The sequence below is a fragment of the Solea solea genome, chromosome 15 (genome assembly GCF_958295425.1).
Source record: "Solea solea chromosome 15, fSolSol10.1, whole genome shotgun sequence".
Taxonomy (NCBI): domain Eukaryota; kingdom Metazoa; phylum Chordata; class Actinopteri; order Pleuronectiformes; family Soleidae; genus Solea; species Solea solea.
Genome location: NC_081148.1, coordinates 82,501 through 97,510, shown reverse-complemented (window position 1 = coordinate 97,510; position 15,010 = coordinate 82,501). Strand labels below are relative to the sequence as shown.

Below are 15,010 nucleotides of genomic sequence, written 5' to 3'. Positions count from 1 at the left end.
GAAAAGTGCAATTGATAAGTCTGTCCAAATGATGAATTTTTCCACCCTTCCCAATTACAAGCTCACTGACTTATATTCTCATCCTGACTGGATTGACGACTACGACTACGACAAATCGGAATCTGACTCTGAATCCCATTTGACCTGAACCACAATCGGTCTTTAAACTGTTAATATGGTTGACACTTTTTGACTGTAGCTTAGCCCTTTTTGTAAGGTGTGTAAGGTAGCTTCAGAACAACACTTGGGCACATGTTGGTCAGAGCACAGCATATAACATCAATCTTATCAAGTAAAGTCTTTTCCTCACCTTCATATTTGGCGAGGAAAAGACTCAACACCCAGGCGCATGGTCCCATTTAATGTTAAACTTGGTGCGCATACAACCAATAACGCGGCCCCTGGTGAATGCAAGGATTTTCCATGTGGCACCCTGCTGTCCACCTGTGTTGTCCATTGGAGCAGCATCCTCCTGACATGTCTGTACCTCTTGATCTGACGACCCTGTTTCCATCTCAGCTACAGATGAAGTGTTGTCAGATGGTGAAAATAAGAAATATTGTTGTTGTACAATATCATTTGAAATCCAAAAAAAAAAATCCCGAGGTGCTGTAATATTTATCATACAGATGCATTGATTAGTGAATCCATTAATTCAGGGATAACAAAGTACCAAAACATTTACCTGAAGGAGCTTTATTGTCCTCATTATTCGCTTATCCTGCTGATGCTGTTTCCACCCAGGTGAGAGATTGTTTTTGTTTTATTGTTAGTTTTATTTAAGAAGCTGAAAAATTAATGAAAGTATAAACTAGTAGCGCAAGCGGCTCTGAACGGGTTTGAGCTTGAGAGCTCGCGACTCTCCGTGTGGCCACGTTGCCGCGAGTCCTCTAGCTCATCTCCCGTTCATTCACCGCTTGCGGTACTAGTTATTTTCAGTCCTAGTTATTTTCAGTTCTAGTTATTTTCAGCGGTGTCCCTGCGCAAAGTTAGAGGGAAAGAAAAAACTCCTTCTTAACAGGAAGAAATCTCTGACAGAACCAGGCTCAGAGATGTGCGGCCCTCTTCCCCTGACCGGTTGGTGTGAAAGGAAAATGGTAGACAGAGGAGAGGTGGGGGACAGAAAGGGGGGAGAGAAAGGACAAGAGGGAGATGAGGTAGAGACAGAAGAGAGAGAGAGACCAGGAGCACACTGAAAAAAATGAAACATTGGCTCAACTTAAAAAAATTGAAGTAATCTGTCACACCTAATATTATAGCATTGACATGAATGTAAATAATTAATTTTGTTTTACCTGAAATAATTAACTTGTAAACCAATTTCTGAAGGTGAAGCAAACCAATTATTTAAGTTTTCCAAAATTAAAATAATTACATTGGTTTTATTACTTGATGTAAATAATCCACTTCATTAAACCTGAATACTTTAAATCCATGCAAATGACTTTTGAAAGTGGAAGCAAACTGTTTTTCTTAAGTTGTCATCATTTAATGTATATAGAATTACTTTTAATACACTTTGATTTAAATACTCAGAAAACATTCCTTTTCAACACATTTTTTATTGTTGAATAAAACATTTTTCAATAACTGTATTGCTTCCCCAAAATAGTTAAACATAGTCCTTTAGAACAGTCCTTCTCAAATACAAAGAGCAACCAAGAAATGTCTGTTTCTGTTCAGCGAGAACCAAATGTACCATACATGCAGTTTGTTCGCTTGAAAATGTAAATTAAATACTGACTAAAATAAGTTACTAATAGTAACAGAAAATGCTCCTAAAAACAAAATCAGAAAATTGTCCTATTTCAAAATGGAACGTAATACAGGTATTATTCCTTAAAATAAAGTGTTGTCAGATGATTTGTGTGAATCTCCTTAATTCAATGCAAACATGTGAGGTAGCTCCTGGCCCTCTCTTGGGCTAAAAAATCTGACATTCAAAAATCTGTGCAAACACTGCAGTGCAAATGCAGTCACTCTCCAGTTTTCAGCACACTGCCCACTCGTGCCTGTGATAACTTGGGCAGAAACTTTTGTCAATATTGCAGTGGAAATGCTGTCATGCAAGTGCAAACTCCGAACACCAACCTCAAAAGGGTACAAAGTCTTGGTTGTAGAAACATTATAAATTGTTCTCAGCAATGGGAAAACAAAATCAGGCGAGTGAGTTGAATTCAACTCTGCCTACTCTGGGTTGTAAAGCAGGGTGCTCAGCCTATGAACTTTTGGGGACATATTTTTTCCACCAAGCTCCATCAGGACTTTTTGCACAAATTCAAGGGTGTGCTGCAAATTTTTCGGATATTTTAGTTTGAGTGCGTAGGTGAGCCCGAAGAACATTGCAACAGCCGCAGCAGTTGTGGGCACCTCTTTCAGGACCTCTATTCCATCGATGACTATTTTAATGTCCTCTTGTCCACTGACAACGATAGCCATCGTTGCCTGCTCCAGTTCGTCAGCTTCATTTTCCTGCATAACACAAAAAACAACAAATGAGGACAACTAGAAGGAGCATTTCCTGAAGACAATGCATGTTCAACAATGAACACCATTGTTGAAGCAATGCTGAATCCACTGAAGAAACTGCTGAGGCATTGCTGAAAATGCTGATGCTATAGCTAAAAAGTAAAACTTTTAAGTTGAGAGATGAATGGTTTTCAAAGTGCTCAAAGCAGCTGATATGTTGAAAAGGCATGTTTAAGTGCAACAGTTGAAGATTGCTGAAGTAACGTTAACATAGCAGAAGCAATAGCTGATTGGAAGGATTTAAAGGACGTTGAATGACATGAAATTATTTAAAAAATGCCTGAAGTGGTGGAGATTAGAGTAAAAGATGTACATGAAGATTGAAAGTTCTGAAATGGTTGAGAAAAGGGCTCAAACTAAATCTTGACGAAAGCAATTTTTTGGGGCACTACAGTTTGTCTCCCCATTTCTTAAACACTGGACATTTTACTGGATAAATAACAGAAGCAAGAGCTCTCAGTTTCAAAATAAAAAAAACTAAAACTAACCCAGCCATAACATTTAAATAGTCACAAATCAAATGAATGTTTATTAAAATATACAGTGCTATGCTGCATCTCAACAATAACGGGTGTGTGGATGTTGTCTGTGTTAGTGAGAGAGATGCCCTTACCTGGTATTCTTTGATGAGGTGATGAACAGGTTCACCCAGGTAGATCATCAAAGATTTAAGGATGCACTCTCTTCTTATTGTGATGTCCACAGTCTGAGTGAGAACAGTTACAACTTATTAAAAGCACACACAGCACACACACACACACCAACTATTCAACTATGGATCCCACTGATAACCAACTTATACATAGATACCTCATCTAAAACCTGCAAGGTCCTCTTGGTCTGTTCTTGCACACGTCCTCCCTTGCTCCTGATGACATCCAGCAGTTTGGACATGTGCTTGTCCAACTGCGCCAAGAACTTTGTCTCCAAGGGAACTGTTGTAATTCGCATAAACTCAGCGTTGATCTGGAAAAGGAAAGCAGAGCAAGTATCAAATATGTATTGAATAAAGAACAAATAATCTTCCAAAATAATTAAGGTTTGATCAAACTGATCGAAAAAACCCTTTAAGTTGGGTTTGTCTGTCTCAGTAGAAAGTTGATTGTTGTTGCAGTTGTGGCACTTGAATGGTGAAATAGGCTGGACCGGATCCGTTTGTAGCATGGATCGAGTCTTGAAGCGGATGCGAACAGCTATAGGAAGCCAGTGAAGGGAGTGGAGGAGCGGTGTAGTGTGGGAGAATTTTGGTAAGTTGAAGACCAGTCGAGCTGCTGCATTCTGGATGAGTTGCAGAGGTCATATGGAACACGCAGGGAGACCAGCCAGGAGGGAGTTGCAGTAGTCCAAGCGTGAGATGACAAGAGGCTGGGCCAGAACCTGTGCTGCCTTCTGGGTTAGAAGAGGTCGTATCCTTTGGATGTTGTGCAACATGTAAACAAGAGAGGGATGCATGAGGGAGAAGGAGTCAGCTGAAGGAAGTGCTGATAGAACAGTTGAGGACAGAGAGGAGGGGGAGAGAGATCGAATGTTAAGACGGACAAGTGCAATATCTGATGAGATGAGATCATCAGATTGGGAGAGTGGGAGAGAGTAGGATATGAAGAAATGACCAGAGACATGAAGTAGAGTTACCTTGAGGTTAGAGGTGGAGCAGTTTCTGGTGAAAATTAGGTCAAGGTGGTTGCCAGCTTTTTGAGTTGGTGGAGAAGGAGCAAGTGAGAGAGAAAGAGAGGAAATTAAAATAAGTAGATCGGATGACTTCTCTGACTGGATGTTGAAGTCGCCAAGAAGAACAAGTGGTGGGCCATTTTCTGCGATGTTTGAAAGGAGGACATCAGTTCCTCCAAGAAGTGTCCCAATGGGCCTGGTGGACGGTAGATGAGAACAATGATTAGTTTTACTAGGTGAGTTATAGTTACAGCATGACATTCAAATGACTGTGAAGAGAAGTGTGGCAGTGGGTAAAGAGTGAAAGTCCAGCTGGGGTTGATGAGCAGACCTGTCTCACCACCTCTTCCAGTGGATCTGGGTGTGTGGGAGAAAGAGTGGGTGGAGGAGAGAGCCACAGGGGTGGCTGTGTTGGAGGGTAGTATCCAAGTCTCAGTGAGAGCAAGGAAGTCCAGGCATTGCTCAGTAGCAAAGCCAGAGATGAACTCAGTCTTGCGTGTAGCTGACTGGCACACAGGCCCCCTGCAACAAGGTGTTGGATGTGTGAGGAGCGGGTGGGATATATAAGTGAGGATAGATTACGGTGATGCTGTGAGTGAATGTGAGGTTTGTAATATCTGCGAGAGGAAACATAAACAGGAATGGAAAAAGTGCACATATGTGAAAGTTAGAAAAACAATTGCAGCCAGGTACTTGGCCTCATTAGCCTCATTGTTAGACTCCGGTTTAGACTCCTTTGTCTTTGTCTTCCTGAGTCTTTGTCTTCCTGAGTCTTTGTCTTCCTGAGTCTGCTGCTGAAGCTGCCGCTTCAAATGTGCCACAGCCTCAGCGATCGATAGAAAACTGCAGCACACAACCAACAGTAAGAATGCGCTTCCAAACATGCAGTCAAATGTGGGCGGTTTAATGGCCGACAAACCAAAAACATTGAAGAAAGGCTGTCCCATGGTGGCCGGCCGGGCCGACCGAGACTGCGTTGACTCCGGCGGATAGACTCCTTGGCTGCTCTCAAGGAGAGGAGCTATGTTGACTCTGGTTTTTCTTCAAAATGCACAAGTCTTTCGCCCTTTTACTAAAGATTTCCGTGGAGAGGAACGTTCAAGAGTTTAAGTGATTTTTGGTGGGCTTTGCTGTATGGCTGCGCCCTTTGAGTGTGTCAAATGTCAAGCAGCTGTCTATCATGAGTCTTGATTCAAGACTCAGAGGTGCACTTAGATTACCTTGGGGCGGAGGTGATCAGCAGCAGCGTTTGCTATGCACACTTACAAACATGGCACCACAACAAGTAACTTGTGTGCCAAGAATTTGAGTTGGCCCCAGGCACTTGTGGGCCATTGCTTCTCGGCCTTTTGGGCAGAGCCGGCCCTGGGCATAGGCAGTATAGGCAAATGCTAGGGGCGCCGTCATCCGTAGGGGACGCCGAAAACGGGGAAAAAAAAAAATAAAAAAAAATAAAAATATATACTATATATATATATTCGAAATATTATATAAGCCCACAGCAACATAAAGTCATAGCAAAGACTATTAAATAATGCAGAAGCCTTTTTTCTGGGTGAAACGAGCCGTTGCTCACAGAGGTGAGGGGGGCGGGGTCAAGAGGCCAGCTGCCTGAATCTGACCGGACCATGACCCAGAGACGAAGAAAAAGATTAATGACACTGTATCGAAATTATGTCCAAAAGACTGAAGCCATCCGGCGCCCAAGGAAGGAAAAGAAGGAAAGAAGAGGAAGAAAAACGTGAAAAAGATAGAGGTACAGTAATGTCAATGTGATGAAGTGCATGAAATTAATAGTTCAATGCATTGTAGTTACCGTTGTTGGAGCAGAGTGTTAGCTTGCTAGCTTACTTCGGACAATAGCAACATTGTTTAATAATCAATAAATAGCTGAGTTGACGTGTGTTAATGTTACTACACCTTAAATTCATCAGGGACGTTTGGAAACTTAACGTTAGGCCTGTTCAGGTGTTATTTTACAGGTCTTTCCTGCTTGTATGTCAGCTAAAAGGCTTTTAGTTGTCCATCCCCTTTGTAATAGGGTGGTTGTAAGCCTTTGGTTTTATGTGTCACAGTTTATGTTGGTTAAAGTTTACATCAGTGTTAAAGTGCAGTTAAAGTGTATGACAGTTAATATTTCATACCTTAGCTTTCCCATATCATTCATAGGCTATATATGCATATACTGGTTTTTGCACTGTGGTTAGACTGAATTGCATTGCAATGACAATAAAGTTGAATGAATCTCATCACATTTTCATTATTAGTCTATGTTAGTCTCATGTATAGCACATCAAGCATCTGTTTTTTTTATTAACATGCAGTCATCACATACATATACTTCTCTTCTCTCTTCAGATGCACTTTTAAAATATTTCAGTACCACCCCGAGTGACACAGCATCAGGTGCTGCTGTCCTGTCTACCTCTGCACAGCCCAGTGACACAGCATCAGGTACTCCTGTCCCGTCTACCTCTGCACAGCCCGGTGAATCAAGAGGTCTCTCATTTTTTTTTCTTATACTGTGTGCAATAGTGTGTGTTGTTATGTCTGCACTGGTTTCATAATTTATTATTTTGTGCAATACTATATTTAAATTGTATTTTTAATTCATTTTATGTCACTTGTTTTCGTGTGCAGTGTTCGGCTTAATATGTTTGCCTTATTTGGTGTGATATTTTTTACTCAAAGAAATAAAATCTTGAGTACACACATGCAGTTTCTGTGTGATTGTATGAAAGTTGATTGTGAAATTGACTGCAGCGATGCAAGGGGGCACCAGCTAAAATCTTGCCTAGGGCACCAAATTACTCAGGGCCGGCACTGCTTTTGGCTAAGATCAAGTGTAGTATCTGTTCTTATCAGTTTAATATCTGATATGTCCTCTATATGGGGATTAAATATTAAATGCATTTTTGAGCATTGGGCGGTGAAGCCTGGGGCTTGCTCTCTTCACTCCTTGCATTGACCTGGTATTGCAGTGCCACCAGGAACGGTGCACCGTTCTCTTTTTTTTTTCTGTGAAAACCAAAGCAAGGCTGAAACTGGAAGGACATTAATGTGTGCCCGTGCGTCAACGTAATTGCAAGCCCACGTTTCTTGTAAGGAAGCAGCAGTGTAAAGCGTGCTGCAGTGTAAAAGCATACAGCACCTGGTATTCCCAGGCGGTCTCCCATCCAAGTACTAACCAGGCCCGACCCTGCTTAGCTTCCGAGATCAGACGAGATCGGGCGTGCTCAGGGTGGTGTGGCCGTAAGCCGACGGGCAGGTGACACAGACTCCTTTTATAATCAAGAAGTTTTTTTTTTATTGTCATTATGAGACATAATGAATTTTTTGCAGAGAATCCCGGCTTTAGGTACACATAAAATAGCAAAAATAACGAACGAAGGACTTGACATTTAAATAGACATAACGAAAGGCATTTAAATAGACACAACAAGAGACTTAACACTTAATGAGACACAACAAAACGTAAAAATATAAAAGTACAGTGTGTGCAAAGTAAAGTGTATAAAACTACAAAGTGCAGTTTAGTGCAACATGGTCCAGTTTATGGAGAGTTGAGCAGGTTTGGGGGGGGGGGGGGGGGGTGGTCAGCAGGGGTGTGTTTGGGAGGGTGGGTGTGTGTGTGGCTGCTTGTGTGTGTGTTGGGGGGGGGGGGGGTGTAGAGAAGGGATGCAAATTGTTTTCACTGTGGGGGGGCGATTGCTTTCACAGCTCTGGGGAAGAAGCTGTCCCTGAGTCTATTGTTCTTTGCTTTGATGTTTCTGTACCGCTTTCCTGATGGAAGCGGTACAAACAGTGCATAGCCCGGGTGTGTGGAATCTGTTGCTATGCGTCTGGCCCTTCTCCGGACTCGGGCAGTGTAAACTGAGTCCAGATCAGGTAGACGGCATCCCACAATCCCCTGTGCTGTCCTCACCACCCGGGCTAGGTTCTTCCTGTCCTGTGTTGTGCAGTTGCCATACCACACTGTCATGCTGAGACACAGGATGCTCTCTACAGTGGCTCTGTAGAAGTTTATGAGCAGTTGGGAAGAGAGCCCAGACCTCTTCAACTTCCTGAGAAAGAAGAGCCGTTGTTGAGCCTTCTTCACCAGGTGTGAAGTGTTCACAAACCAGGAGAGGTCGGAGGAAATGTGGATGCCCAGGAACTTTATGCTGTCTACACGCTCCACCTCCTTTCCATGTATGCTGAGCGGAGCGTGTACAGTCTTCCTGGACCTCCTGTAGTCCACTATGACCTCCTTGGTCTTGTTGGTGTTTAGAACAAGGTTGTTCCCGGAGCACCACTGGGTCAGGTTCTGGACCTCTCCTCTGTAGTGGGTCTCGTCGTTGTTGGAGATGAGACCCACTATGGTGGTGTCATCTGCAAACTTCACAACCATGTTTGTGGAGTGGATGGCAGAGCAGTCGTGTGTGAAGAGGGTGAAGAGGACAGGGCTGAGCACACAGCCTTGCGGCGTGCCAGTGTTGAGGGTTAGTGGAGCAGACGTGGACTCCCCTATCCTCACCACCTGTGGCCTGTTGGTGAGAAAGTCGCTAATCCAGGAGCAGAGTGATGTTGACAGACCCAGGTTGTGGAGTTTCAGGGCCAGCATGTCCGGGAGGACGGTGTTGAAGGCTGAGCTGAAGTCCACAAATAGCATCCTAACATAGGTGTCGGGATGCTGCAGGTGAGTCTGGGCCGTATGAAGTGCTAACGAGACAGCATCCTCCGTAGAACGGTTCTCCCTGTAGGCGAACTGCAGGCCGTCCAGCCCAGCAGGGATGGCGTCCTTGATGTACTTCAGGAGGATCTTCTCGAAGCACTTCATGATGACTGGGGTTAGAGCGACAGGGCGGTAATCATTGAGGCAGGTGATGGTTCTTTTCTTTGGCACAGGCACAATGATGGAGGACTTCAGGCACACAGGGACCGTGGACAGCTGCATAGACAGGTTGAATATGTCCAGAAAGACTCCTGCTAGTTGTTCAGCACATGATTTCAGGGTCCGACCTGACACCTTATCTGGACCTGCAGCCTTTCTGATGTTGATCTTCCTCAAGACGGATGTCACCTGGTGCAGCTGCAGGACGAGAGGCTGATGCTGTACCTCTGTCTGAGGAAGATGTACAGTCCTTCTGCTGCTTGGAGAGTCAAAGCGTGCAAAGAAGCTGTTTAAGGTGTCAGGCAGAGTGGGGTCCTGGCTGACCTGCTGGCCGCTTTGCTTATAGTCCGTGATGGTCCTGATGCCTTTCCACATACTACGTGGGTTGTTGTCATTGAAGTGCTCCTCAATGCGCTGCTTGTAACGGTGTTTTGCCAGCTGGATGCCCTTTTTCAGTTCTTTCCGGGCCCTGCTATACGCCAGCCTGTCCCCCGACCTATACGCTGTATTCCGGGCTTTTAGCAGGTTCCTCACTGTGCTGTCCATCCACGGTTTTTGGTTAGGAAAAAACGTTATTGTCTTCGTGGGTAGGACAGCATCAGTGCAGAAGTGAACATAGGACAGCAAAGATGACGTGTATTCCTCTAGGTCAGCGCCTTCCTTGAACACTCCCCAGTCTGTGTTCTCAAAACAATCCTGTAAGGCTGAGGAAGCCTCCTCAGTCCAGACCTGAACGGTTCTGGTGGTGGGCTTGGTCCTACAGATCAGAGGTCTGTATGTAGGGATCAGTTCCACAGAGATGTGATCCGACATGCCGAGGTGAGGAGCTGCTGTAGCCTTGTATGCCCCTCTGATGTTGCAGTAAACCTGGTCCAGTATGTTATAGTCTCTGGTTGGAAAGTTTATGAATTTGTAGAACTTGGGGAGAACAGCTTTCAATTCCACATGGTTAAAGTCCCCCGCCACGATCACAGCCGCCTCTGGATTAGCGTTCATCTGGTTGCTAATCAGGCAGTACAGCTCCTCCAGTGCTAATTTAGCATTAGCTCGCGGTGGTATGTAGGCTGCTATGATCATGACAGAGGTGAGTTCTCTAACCAGTTTAAACGGTCTGCACTTCACTGCCAGATATTCCAAATCGGGGGAGCAGAAAGTTCCAATTATGCTCGTGGCTGTACACCACGAGTTGTGAATGTACAGTGCCCAACCTCCGCCTTTGGTCTTGCCTGAAGCTGCAGTCCTGTCGGCTCGGAACAGAGAGCGCTCCGCCAGCTCCACCGCTGCATCGGGGATGTTATTATCCAGCCAGGTCTCGGTGAAAATCGCCACACAGCTGTTTGTCTTCCGTGAGACGATTCTCAGTCGAATCTCGTCCAGTTTGTTGGTGAGTGACCTGACGTTCGCGAGGAGGAGACTGGGCAGTGCCGGTCTGTGTGGTTTAGCAAGTAGCCTAGCACGCACTCCGCTCCGCTTACCCCGCTTTTGTTTACGTTGTCTCCTCCGTCTCCTGGGCCATAGAGGGGGGATGATGAGAGCCTCTGTGGTCCGCTGTAGTTCGGGTGGGATAAAATCCGGCTTTGGAGGGGTAAAGACCGGAGTTTTTCCCCAAAGCCCACAGTTCAGCCCTACTGTACTGTGTTAAGGCTTCAAGTCTCCGGATAAAAAGTGTAAACACGAACAAAAACACGAAAACAAACCTAAAAAGCCGAGAGCCTCGAGCCGCTGCGTGCACCCGCGCCGCCATGTTTTATAGACCAGGCAAGGCCCCCTGCTCGTGGAGGGGCTCAAAAGTCAGCCTTCCGAACACACTGCACTTGAGCCTTTATCGCCACTACCTGCTACACTCTATTCCAGTATTAGGAAGCTACACCGAGATGGGTAAGCTGCTGTTGGTGCCGTCAGGTGCAGTTGTTGCTGAATCGATAGGAAATGACAGCCAGGTATGCCAGTGAAAAGGTCGAGTGTTTCCTCTCCAATGTGTGCTGGAGGTTGAAGTTGAACACAGCACAGCATTAACGAGCACCTGAGTCAAGGCATTGGACTCTGGGACTATCCATTTCCTGCACCATCAGCCAAAGAGCTGTGTCTGGGAACAGCCACCCAGTGCTGGGCAAGTACATGTTGGGGATCAGCTCATTCAAGATGGAGTCACATGCATCTTGGATGGAGAACACATGGCCCCTTGCTCAGAGACAAAGAGTGTCATAAAACTCAGTCAATAAAGATCCCTTATCTTCCACACATCAGTGGGAAACCCACCTCAGTGGTCACTTTGAGACATGTGACCCCCATGTAACAGGCAATACAAAAGCCAGGTTTCCCCTCCTTCTTTCTCTTTTTGCCTCTCTTTTTCGCTCTTCTCCATCTCACCGGAGGACACAGGCTCCTCTGCTCTCCCCTGCCCTTCTGGGTGCAGGAAGGACACAGACGTCAGCTCTTCGACTGAAGACCCTTCAGCACAGAGCTTAACAAGCTTCCAGCAGCAAGAGACCCTCTCTGCTGATCTTCGAGCAGGCCCGCTCACAGCAGCCTGCTATCCTCCCATCAGAGGCAGCGACACCAGAGCCTGCCTAAGGATCAACCAAGGATCCAGAGCCAGGTTAGCTCCAACTAGCTAACTTTGTGAGGAGGAAACTGAGCCACAGACACCAGAAACACAGTCAACCATCTACTGTTCCTGGACCAACAGACAGCACCTCAAAAGGACACTTTGGCATCTTTTAAGGACTTGGTAACGTAACTGGGCCTAGCATAGCATTACACTGCTTGGCTAAGCATAGATGAAATGTTATACTGAGCTTACTTGCTCACATAAAGTGTTGTTGTAATGCCTAGATTTAGGTTAATATGATGTTAGTGATGTCCATGCTTCTTAGCTCTCAGCTCTAGATGTGCATGCTTCTAACCTCTCATCTAACCTGACATCTCACTTTACAAAAGTAGTTAACCAAGAAACACAGCAGCCATGCGGTCAAGAAGCCATCTTTGATTCCGCCATCTTGTTGTAGTTTCTTTGTCAACCGCCATCTTGATTTGTAGTCTACCTCTATCTGACTTGACCATTTGACCTGCATACACACAGACTCTCTCTTTTTCACACACATACACTGTATATTGTTACATTTAGTAAATATTCTTGTTTATATCTTTGATGTCTTTTTAATAAATGTTTTATAAAATATACAGTCTGGTCTGATTAATATTGCACAAGTGTGTATATTGCCAACCTCTTCCCTGTAGAATTCCAATCCTTCAATTCACCTAACTATTGATGTAGTATTGTGATTTATCAATTATTAAGTTAATTATTAATCATAATCCAAATTGGTAGTCGGCTTAATTTATGAGACTGTTTTTGGAGGTTATGAATTAATGGTTCATTCAGAACCGATTGTTCTCCTCTGTTTGAGAGGAGTGGTGCCCCGATTTGAGTTTGACTCAACTTTTATAAGAAATTAATTATTCCATAATTAATCAATTATTAATATTCTAAATTCATAACCAATCACGCCCCTAATCCCAACATACACCTCATACTTACCTGGCAGGGGAGATACCATGATCAAGAAGGTGGTTCACCCAGGGCGAGGCTCAGCCATTGCACTCTGGTTGTGCTGACCCCTGCAAATTCCCCAAACGTGGGAATCTTGACTGCATAATTTTTCGCTAGTGGGGTACTGCGTCCGCGCTCTCCCCCGATGACGTAGTTGTAAGCAAAGGTCAGCCGCCCAAGGTTCCGCCTTGTGTGCCCATCTCCAGGCTTCTCACGTGCTCGCAGAGCGACATCCCCAGTCTTTCCAAGTTGCTGGGAATGGGATGGTTGTGGGTGTTGTCTTTTAGCTCTAAGGAAATGTCATGCTCCCTTTCCCGGCTCTTTGTAGGAGAACTGGATTGTTGGAGATGGATCCATGGCCATCATGCCAAGGGTTAATACTTTGGCGCTTGCTCCGTCCACTCCTGTACATTGACCTGATGTTGAAGCGATGCCAGGAGCAGCTCACCATTTCAGAAGCCCGGAGGAGTTGGGAAACGGCCCGGCAGTGTGTACTGCTCGGTGTGACACAGAGCTGCTTTGCTCATGCACTCACATCTACCACTAAACCTTGGAGGTGTGCCCGTGAGCGAGGAATGTGCCACAGCCTCAGCGGTTGATAGAAAACTGCAGCACACAACCAACGGTAAGAATGCGCTTCCAAATATGCAGTCAAATGTGGGCGGTTGATTGGCCGGCAAACCAAAAACGTTGAAGAAAGGCTGTCCCAAGGTGGCCGGCCGGGCCGACCGAGACTGTGGTGACTCTGGCGGATAGACTCCTTGGCTGCTCTCAAGGAGAGGGGCTATGTTGACTCTGGTTTTTCTTCAAAATGCTCAAGTTTTTCGCCTTTTACTAAAGACTTCCGTGGAGAGGAACGTCCAAGAGTTTAAGTTATTTTTGGTGGTCTTTGCTGTATGGCTGCGCCCTTTGAGTGTGTCAAATGTCAAGCAGCTGTCCGTCACGGCTCAGAGGTGCACTTAGATCACCTGGGGGTGGAGGTGAGCAGCAGCAGCCTTTGTTATGCGCACTTCAGAAACATGGCACCACAACAAGTAACTTGTGCGCCAAGATCTTGAGTTGGCCCCAGACACTGGTGGGCCATCGCTTCTCGGCCTTTTGGCTAAGATCAAGTATAGTATCTGTTCTTATCAGTTTAATATCTGATATGTCCTCTATATGGGGATTAAATATTAAATGCATTTTTGAGCATTAGGCGGTGAAACCTTGGGCTTGCTCTCTTCACTCCTTGCATTGACCTGGTATTGCAGTGCCACCAGGAACGGTGCACCGTTCTCTTTTTTTCTGTGAAAACCAAAGCAAGGCTGAAACTGGAAGGACATTAACGTGTGCCCGTGCGTCAACGTAATTGCAAGCCCACGTTTCTTGTAAGGAAGCAGCAGTGTAAAAGCGTGCTGCAGTGTAAAAGCGTGCTGCAGTGTAAAAGCTTACAGCACCTGGTATTCCCAGGCAAGTCTCCCATCCAAGTACTAACCAGGCCCGACCCTGCTTAGCTTCCGACATCAGACGAGATCGGGCGTGCTCAGGGTGGTGTGGCCGTAAGCCGACGGGCAGGTGACACAGACTCCTTTTATAGACCAGGCAAGGCCCCCTGCTCGTGGAGGGGCTCAAAAGTCAGCCTTCCGAACACACTGCACTTGAGCCTTTATCGCCACTACCTGCTACACTCTATTCCAGTATTTGGAAGCTACACCGAGATGGGTAAGCTGCTGTTGGTGCCGTCAGGTCCAGTTGTTGCTGAATCTATAGGAAATGACAGCCAGGTATGCCAGTGAAAAGGTCGAGTGTTTCCTCTCCAATGTGTGCTGGAGGTTGAAGTTGAACACAGCACAGCATTAACGAGCACCTGAGTCAAGGCATTGGACTCTGGGACTATCCATTTCCTGCACCATAGGCCAAAGAGCTGTGTCTGGGAACAGCCACCCAGTGCTGGGCAAGTACACCTCATACTTACCTGGCAGGGGAGACACCATGATCAAGAAGGTGGTTCACCCAGGGCGAGGCTCAGCCATTGCACTCTGGTTGTGCTGACCCCTGCAAATTCCCCAAACGTGGGAATCTTGACTGCATAATTTTTGCTGGTGGGGTACTGCGTCCGCGCTCTCCCCCGATGACGTAGTTGTAAGCAAAGGTCAGCCGCCCAAAGTTCCGCCTTGTGTGCCCATCTCCAGGCTTCTCACGTGCTCGCAGAGCGACATCCCCAGTCTTTCCAAGTTGCTGGGAATGGGATGGTTGTGGCTGTTGTCTTTTAGCTCTAAGGAAATGTCATGCTCCCTTTCCCGGCTCTTTGTAGGAGAACTGGATTGATGGAGATGGATCCATGGCCATCATGCCAAGGGTTAATACTTTGGCGCTTGTTCCGTCCACTCCTGTACATTGACCTGATA

At 45.7% G+C, this 15,010-nt stretch overlaps 1 protein-coding gene, 7 non-coding genes and 1 pseudogene across 8 annotated transcripts; 6 read left to right on the top strand and 3 right to left on the bottom strand.

The window, feature by feature from the left end:
- Positions 1 to 1,605: 1,605 nt before the first annotated feature.
- On the bottom strand, positions 1,606 to 4,935 carry LOC131474286 (uncharacterized). Its single transcript, XM_058652077.1, has 3 exons — positions 3,340 to 4,935; positions 3,143 to 3,235; positions 1,606 to 2,472 (listed from the first exon to the last, which is right to left on the bottom strand). The coding sequence occupies exons 1-3, from the start codon at positions 3,691 to 3,693 to the stop codon at positions 2,188 to 2,190; spliced, it is 732 nt and encodes a 243-aa protein (XP_058508060.1). The 5' UTR covers positions 3,694 to 4,935; the 3' UTR covers positions 1,606 to 2,187.
- A 289-nt stretch (positions 4,936 to 5,224) lies between these two features.
- On the top strand, positions 5,225 to 5,338 carry LOC131474684 (U5 spliceosomal RNA). Its single transcript, XR_009242439.1, has one exon. It is a non-coding gene; the product is annotated as a U5 spliceosomal RNA (small nuclear RNA).
- Positions 5,339 to 7,002: 1,664 nt separating this feature from the next.
- On the top strand, positions 7,003 to 7,203 carry LOC131474630 (U2 spliceosomal RNA; annotated as a pseudogene).
- A 133-nt stretch (positions 7,204 to 7,336) lies between these two features.
- On the bottom strand, positions 7,337 to 7,455 carry LOC131474653 (5S ribosomal RNA). Its single transcript, XR_009242409.1, has one exon. It is a non-coding gene; the product is annotated as a 5S ribosomal RNA (ribosomal RNA).
- A 5,148-nt stretch (positions 7,456 to 12,603) lies between these two features.
- On the top strand, positions 12,604 to 12,768 carry LOC131474579 (U1 spliceosomal RNA). Its single transcript, XR_009242340.1, has one exon. It is a non-coding gene; the product is annotated as a U1 spliceosomal RNA (small nuclear RNA).
- A 645-nt stretch (positions 12,769 to 13,413) lies between these two features.
- Positions 13,414 to 13,525, top strand: LOC131474678 (U5 spliceosomal RNA). The gene has a single exon (XR_009242433.1). It is a non-coding gene; the product is annotated as a U5 spliceosomal RNA (small nuclear RNA).
- A 180-nt stretch (positions 13,526 to 13,705) lies between these two features.
- On the top strand, positions 13,706 to 13,898 carry LOC131474629 (U2 spliceosomal RNA). The gene has a single exon (XR_009242388.1). It is a non-coding gene; the product is annotated as a U2 spliceosomal RNA (small nuclear RNA).
- Positions 13,899 to 14,047: 149 nt separating this feature from the next.
- Positions 14,048 to 14,167, bottom strand: LOC131474711 (5S ribosomal RNA). Its single transcript, XR_009242465.1, has one exon. It is a non-coding gene; the product is annotated as a 5S ribosomal RNA (ribosomal RNA).
- Positions 14,168 to 14,569: 402 nt separating this feature from the next.
- On the top strand, positions 14,570 to 14,733 carry LOC131474562 (U1 spliceosomal RNA). The gene has a single exon (XR_009242323.1). It is a non-coding gene; the product is annotated as a U1 spliceosomal RNA (small nuclear RNA).
- The last annotated feature ends 277 nt before the right edge of the window (positions 14,734 to 15,010 follow it).

Excerpts from the sequence above, each read along its gene's own strand:
- LOC131474286 (XM_058652077.1), bottom strand. The coding sequence starts at position 3,693 with ATGCTACAAACGGATCCGGTCCAGCCTATTTCACCATTCAAGTGCCAC. Across the intron at positions 3,236-3,339 it reads CCTTGCAGGTTTTAGATGAG|ACTGTGGACATCACAATAAG; the intron begins GTATCTATGTAT and ends GTTCTCACTCAG. Across the intron at positions 2,473-3,142 it reads ACCTCATCAAAGAATACCAG|GAAAATGAAGCTGACGAACT; the intron begins GTAAGGGCATCT and ends TGTGTTATGCAG.